The sequence below is a fragment of the Gymnogyps californianus genome, chromosome 22, assembly GCF_018139145.2.
Source record: "Gymnogyps californianus isolate 813 chromosome 22, ASM1813914v2, whole genome shotgun sequence".
In the NCBI taxonomy this organism is placed as follows: domain Eukaryota; kingdom Metazoa; phylum Chordata; class Aves; order Accipitriformes; family Cathartidae; genus Gymnogyps; species Gymnogyps californianus.
In genome coordinates, this window is record NC_059492.1 from 2,066,698 (window position 1) to 2,073,865 (window position 7,168).

Sequence of the window (7,168 nt, forward strand, 5' to 3'; positions counted from 1 at the left end):
ACTCAGCAATTACCGTCACGGGCAAAACAGACTCAACTTTGGGAAATCAGTTTAATTTATTACCAATCAAATCAGAGTAGGGTAATGAGAAAATAAAAACTAAACCTTAAAACACCTTCCCCCCACCCCTCCCTTCTTCCTGGGCTCAACTTTGCTCCCAAATTCTCTACCTCCTCCCCCCCAGTGGCACAGGGGGACAGGGAATGGGGGTTGCGGTCAGTTCATCACACGTTGTCTCTGCCGCTCCTTCCTCCTCAGGGGGAGGACTCCTCACACTCTTCCCCTGCTCCAGCGTGGGGTCCCTCCCACGGGAGACAGTCCTTCACGAACTTCTCCGATGTGAGTCCTTCCCACGGGCTGCAGTTCTTCACGAACTGCTCCAGCGTGGGTCCCATCCACGGGGTGCAGTCCTTCAGGAACAGACTGCTCCAGCCTGGGTCCCCCGCGGGGTCACAAGCCCTGCCTCCATCCTGTCTCTCCTGGTCCCTCCTCTCTCCAGGCTGTTTCCCCAGCACCATGGCCATTGCTGGGCTTCCCAGCATCTCTGCAGGGTTAATCAGTGCTGACTCCCACATTCAGAGCACATCACTCCCATCCTCAGCCTCGTGCTGCAGCAGGGTTTGGCCTCTGCGCCTTGGCAAGGGGCTGCATGATTCCCAGTTCCCTGCGGTTTAATTCTGGTGGATAACAGACTTCTTCAGAGAGCTGCTGGTGACCGTGTATTTGAAACTCCAGGACGATGCATTATCTCTGGGGCAAAGACTGAATCTTCCCAGTGATTTGGAAAGTGTGCAGCGCATTGGAGACTGACAGGATATAAGCGGTGGCTGTGATGGTAAGGGAGAGCACTGCTGTCGCTGGAGATAAAGGAATAGATCCAGCCAGAAAAAGCTCAGCAGCACTCTCAGGAGAGACAGACACTTAAAAGCCCAACTGCCCTTGACCTTCCCGAGAGATTTATGTTCCCAGGAATATGTTCACGTTGTCACCATGTGCGTATGACACAAGTGGTACATCTGCAACACCCCAGTGTCTATATAGGCAGGGTTTGGGCAGCAGACATCTCCTTGGCTTGGGCACCATGGCAGCAATCACCTTGCAGTCCCTGGGAAGTGTCCTCCCACCTCCCAGCCCCGAGCATCTCGCTGCAGCAGAGGGCTGCTGGGTTTTCTCTCCCTTGCCAGCTGATGGGCTCCAGGAGAAGAGATGTGGGGACAAAATGCGAGTTAAATCCCAAATTTCTATGTCATGGGACCTTCTGACTTTCAAAACTCCTTTTTGTTCCCATCTGGAATGAAAACAAAGAAACTCAAAGCTGTTGTCAAGAGGTAAAATGCTCTAATAGGTGAAGGGGACCCTTCAACCCCTTTATTTTAAATTTAAGCACTAACCTGGCTTGTTACATTTTGAAACATCTGATGCTATCTTGCAGATCAAAGCTTCCTTGTTTGGGTTGTAATGAAGTGTCAAACTGTTTCCTTGCAACACAAGCAGGAGACACTTTGATCTGCAAAACAAGATGTTTAAGAGCCCTACTAGCAAGGGCTCTTCAAGTTTTAGCAGCACTGTAAAGCAGTGGAATATTTGAAGTCTGATATTGTTTCATATAGAGACTTTCCAAGTTGTGGCAGCTGATAGTGTGTGTTAGTGTCACACCTGTGCCAGGAATCACGTGAAAATCATCTAAACCAGAACAATAGCGAGCTGGAGAACCAAACTGATAATTTTTCTAACACTTTCCAAAAGTAGTTGTTGTTCTTTTTCCCCCTTTTCCAGAGGGCTTGTTTCCATGGGAAATGTTATCGGAGTCAATGAGAGCTCTCCACAAAATGTCAGCTTGTCTGAAAGATTTGCAGCAGCGAATTGTTTTGGGGAAAAAAACCACAATTCTGGGTGGTTCAGCTGGAGAGCGCTGCCTGCACTCCTGCTCTCTTGGTCTGGCTTTTCCCTGGCCCGTTTAACCTGTGCATCGTCCCACGAGGGCTGCCTGGGGGTGTCTGTGCAGGCACCAGTCCTGATTTGGTCGGGCTGGAGCTGCTCACGCGTCTCTCCCCCCTTGGCTGCAGGCTCAGCGCTGGCGCAACGAGAACTACGAGAGGCCCGTGGACCTGGAGGGCTCTGGGGACGATGACCCCTTTGGGGACGATGAACTGGACGATGTCTACTCGGGCTCCGGCTCGGGGTGTAAGTAGCTGTGGGGTTGCTGGGGAAGGGTCCCTGGGGAGCCTGGCTGTGGCTTTTGGTAGGACTGGAAAGGGGCTTGCCATGGGATATGAGGGAGGAGATTGCCCCTTATCCATCTCTGGAGCTGCCCTCCTGCCCTCGCCTAGACAAAAGCAAAGGGAACTGTCCCAAAGGTTGGGCTCAAGTGACTCCATTTCCCATTTCAGTCTCTGGCCCTACTGGGCAGGATTAGCCCTTCCCCAGCACAATAGCACGTGCCATGTTATAGAGGTTTCATCGACCCCAGAGAGGGGCTTTGGCCACCACAGGGGAATATGCAGCCCTTGGTTTCTGCTGAGCCTGGAACCAGTCCATGCTCTTGGCTTTTTCGGGGTGAGGCCAGGTGCATGCCAACCCTGGCAAATGCTGGGGCAGCAGCAGCTTCACCCTTCGCTCTTCTCCCCCTCTTTCAGATTTCGAGCAGGAGTCGGGACTCGAGACGGCAGTGAGCCTCACCACGGACACATCCATCACGCTCCCCACCACGGCGGCCATGCTGCCCATCACCTCGGTGCAGCCCGTGGCAACCCCCTTTGAACCATTCCCTGCTGAGGACACCACCCCTGAGCAGACAACCAGCGTCTTGTATATCCCCAGGATGACAGAGACACCAGTGATCCCCAGTTGGAAAGCAACCACCACCAGTACCACTGCCAGTGACTCCCCTACCACCATGACCACCACCACGGCCACCACCACCACCACTGTGGCCACGACCACCACCAGCACCACCATGGCCACTGCCAAGCCCACCACCGTCCGGAGGTTCCTGCCCCCCTTTGTCACCAAGGCAGCCACCACCCGGGCCACCACCCGGGCCACCACCCTGGAGACACCCACCACCTCCATCCTCGAAACCAGCACACCAACAGAGGTGGCCACGTCACGGCTTGTCCCCACCAGCACGGCCAAGCCCAGGTCCCTGCCAAAACCAAGCACCTCCAGGACTGCAGACCTCACAGAAAAAAGCACTGCCTTGCCATCCAGTCCTGCCACGCTGCCACCCACAGAAGCCCCCCAGGTAGGAGGCAGGAGCCCTTCTCACCTGCTAAAGGGCTCGTGGGCCATGTATGAAGCCAAGCGATGGTGATGGGAAGCCTTTGGGGTTGATCCGTCCTTAACCAGTTGCTCAGAGGGAGATCAAGCCAGGTTGGGCTCTTCCCGGCTCTGCAGAGAGTGGAACGTTTGGGGAGCTGCAGAGGGGAGGCTGGAGGGTGGGGGTGTTAGCATGGGCAGAGCATGGTGATGGGGCTGGCGCGAGAGCTGATGGGGGGCACCCAGGGATATGACACGTGTCCTCAGTGCCCCCAGCTCTGCCTTGCCTTGCTGCTCCAGAGCAGCTTCCGCAGGCAGGAGGGGAGCAGGGCTGGGGGTACCACTGCCCCATGGGGAAAGAGCAGCTTTCCTCTGGATTTGGTGTCTGGGCTCATCGTACCGTTTCCCACCTTGCAGCCTGTCAGTGGAAAGCCCAAATGCTCCGCAATTACGGCTTGACGGTGCATTTCCAGCCCGTCGGGTGTCCTGAGCTGGGGATTTAATGCGCTGATCCATCTCTCATTCAGAGCCCCTCAGGGGCCCTTTGAAAACTGCTTTGACTGAAAGGTGGAGTGATTTGTCTAAACTAGTCCCTCTTTTCTGTGTACGTATATGTATGTATAGCGCTTTGGGCTCTTGCTGACCTTCAATTAATCTCTGTCACAAAAAGGCTTGCTTGTGGGAAGCAGTGAGCCATGCACTTGCGCCGGGGGCAGCGTGACATGGAGAGGGCTCCTACTCGCCCGCCCTGGCTTTGGCCCATCGAGCTCTTTCCTCATCCTGATTTGTAACATCCCAAGGCAGCCATGGAGGGAGCCGTTTGCCCCGTGAAGGAGGCATCCTGGGGAGGTTTTGCTTGGGGATGCTCAATGCTGTCCAGCTCAGCATGTGGACATGTAGAAGGTCAGGCTGTGGGGACAAGGGGGAAGGTCAGGGGATTTTGACCCTGAGGGAGCTGCAGGTGTGGGGATGCACAGAAGGCAATGAATAGGTCAGGGTTGGGCCAGAGTGGGATGGAACGGCTCATCTGCCCGGCCCATGTTTGCTATCCAGGCTGGGTTCGCCTCCTTGCCAAGGGTCTTGGTCAGGGACCATGGCAGGGAGCTGGGCTGGCTCCATGTCCTGAGCGAGAAGGACCTCTCTTCCTGCTCCTGCCCTGTGCCACAGGACTGCAACCATAAGAGCAGGTGGAAGGGAGAAAAGGGAGAGAGAAGGAACCCCCCTGGGGCTCATCCGATGGCATCCGATCCTTACACTTGCTATGTTGCTGTAGCACAAACGGTTGCATCACTTCATGTCTAGCAAGGAGGCATCGGTGAGATGTTTCAGCCAGCCATTGGTCTACAGTGGGGTCAGAGAGCCCAAATGAGGGTCTGGGATGTGGGGCTTTCTTTAGGGGAAGCTACAGGGACAGGTGAGAGTTTGTGCATCTCGAGGGCACCTGGCATGGGGACAGACAAGAATGGTCCAGCTCAGCCACGGTGGCCTCAACCTTTTGGTGACCATCAAGATGTGAGGTTGTGTTGCTTGCTGCAATATAACCGTCCACTTCAGTGACACAGGGAAGGGACACCCCAGTTTCATCCCCCATGTTCCCTGCTGAGAGGGTCACCCTGTCATCGGTACTGTGATGTCCTTCCTCTGGACACATCAGAGCTGCTGGAGGCAGGAACCACCCTTTGGTCCTTGTCCGCTGCTCCATCTTGTCCTTTCTCCCAGATGGAGCCAGGGGAGGTGACAACAGTCCTCGACAACGAGCTAGAGGTCCCAGTCAGCAGCGGCCCCAGCGGGGACTTTGAGATCCGGGAGGAGGAAGAGACGACTCGTCCCAAGCTCGGTAACGAGGTGATGGCTGTGGTGACGCCGCCGTCGGGACCCGGACTGGGCAAGAACGCAGAGCCGGGGCTGATCGACAACACGATAGACTCCGGTAACTCAGCCGCTCAGCTTCCCCAGAAAAACATCCTGGAGAGGAAAGAAGTGTTGATAGGTGAGACCGGAGGCTGTGGGCTTGCAAGGGAAGAGCTGGTGTGTTTTTGGGGGTGACAGACAGCTGGGCTGTCCATGCCCCAGGAGGGGGGTCGGTCTTTGGCAGGGCATTGGGGTAGTGTTGAGCCTGGGCTAACCCACACTCACCTGCCAAAATAGCTCCAGGGCCTGTGCTGGGGGGTTCCCAGGGGTCTTCATGTCTTTGCCAGGAGCGTGCAGAGCTCTGCACAATTTGCTTTTGCTAAGATGGGTTTCCAGGAAAAAAATAACATGTTAGTGGAAAGACGTGCTACGGTGCTGGCTGAATACCACCCCACCATCTCTGACTGCAGGGGAGGAGAGAGGTGCCCTGGGAAGGCCGCTTGTCCCAGCCAGAGGAACATCAGAGATGGGGCAGAGGTGTCAGTGTCCCACTGCCAGCCAAAGGGATCTGGAGGCGATGGCACGGCAAAGCGGTTCTGGTAGTCTTCAGCTGAGCGTGGCAGATGCTGGCAGGCACCCAAGAGCAGTTCTTTGGGGGACTTTGTGCACGCTCCTTGCATGAGGTTACAGCCTGTGCAGGGACTTCTCTCTGTGCCCGGGCTGCCTCGTGCCAGCCCATCGCCCACCGTGCAGCTGTAGAGTAGATGTCTTTGGGTCCTACCCACCCTTCAGCATCGCTGCACTTGGGAGCTTGTTGAAGCTCCTTGGATCACGTGATCGTATTAGCCCCCCACCTTCGCTTTCAGTTTTCTTAACTATAGATTTCAGGAGAAAAGTTGCTTGCAAACTTGCAAAGCAGAAAACCAAGCTGGAATCCAAAATGATCCCCCCAGATTATTTGCGCTGAAAGCCAGGCTGGGGCTGCGGGGCGACACTGACGGTCGTGCCACTTCTCTGTGTTGCAGCGGTGATCGTGGGCGGCGTGGTGGGAGCCCTCTTCGCTGCCTTCCTGGTCATGCTGCTCATCTACCGGATGAAGAAGAAGGACGAGGGCAGTTACACGCTGGAGGAGCCCAAGCAAGCCAACGTGACGTACCAGAAGCCCGACAAGCAGGAGGAGTTTTATGCGTAGAAGGAGAGCCCGGCGTGCCTCGCGCTCCCTCCCTCCCCGCTCCAAACTCTCCCCCCCTCCTCTACTTCATCCAGTCTCTCTTTCTCTCTCTCTATCTCCCTCTTTTTTTGGATCAGACTGTGAATTTAAAAAGCAAAACCCGCAACAGCTAAAGGAGAAAACACATCTTCACCATGATGAAAAATCAAGCGCCCAGAGCATCGCGGAGTTCAGACCGAGTACCGCTGCCCTTTCTGCAGCGGGAGGAACGGGGCAAGGAGCCAACGTCAAGGAACCCATGCCCGGGGAGCGCCCTGGCGAGCGCGGGACAGGGCGGTCAGGCTGCCGACGGTGGCTGAAGGTCACTGGGCTTTTCCCACCAACACAACAGACTCCGGACACCTTCTACCAGCCCTGGGGCGCAGGGGGGTTGGTTTGGATTTACCATCCTTTTTTTTTTCCCTTCAGAAAGGAGGGAGGTTTCTTTCCCTCTCTCGTGTTTTTATTTTTTATTTTCTTTTTGAATGGGGTTGGTTGCTTTGCAGGAATTACCTTGCTCCCTGCTTCTGTTTGAAGAGAGGACGCGACTCTCAAATACGCTTCGAACCTTGAAAAAAGCACAAGGGGCTGAAATACCTGATGCCCCGGGGTTTGCTCTTGGAGTGGTGAAAGAAAAAATAAATACAAACATGGCCAGTACGCTGGAAATGATCTCTTTAGATCAACTCTTCGGAGAGTTTGTGGAGCAGCAAGAAGCTGCATTGGGGTATCTCATGCTGCTCCCCTCCTGCCACCACCTCGCTTCACTGCATCGCTGTGCACAGCCAGAGACCTTAAATCTATAGAAACCGCGTGTTGCCAGCCGCTGAGGGGTTTGGTTGAGAAGGG

General features: G+C 55.3%; 1 protein-coding gene across 1 annotated transcript in view; it reads left to right on the top strand.

The window, feature by feature from the left end:
- Positions 1 to 6,860, top strand: part of SDC3 (syndecan 3) — a 44,882-nt gene extending 38,022 nt beyond the window's left edge. The window contains exons 2-5 of the mRNA XM_050909696.1: positions 2,067 to 2,184; positions 2,637 to 3,244; positions 4,978 to 5,248; positions 6,135 to 6,860. Of these exons, the coding sequence (XP_050765653.1) occupies positions 2,067 to 2,184; positions 2,637 to 3,244; positions 4,978 to 5,248; positions 6,135 to 6,301 (1,164 nt within the window). The 3' untranslated portion in view covers positions 6,302 to 6,860. The remainder of the gene's footprint in view (positions 1 to 2,066; positions 2,185 to 2,636; positions 3,245 to 4,977; positions 5,249 to 6,134) is intronic.
- Positions 6,861 to 7,168: the final 308 nt, after the last annotated feature.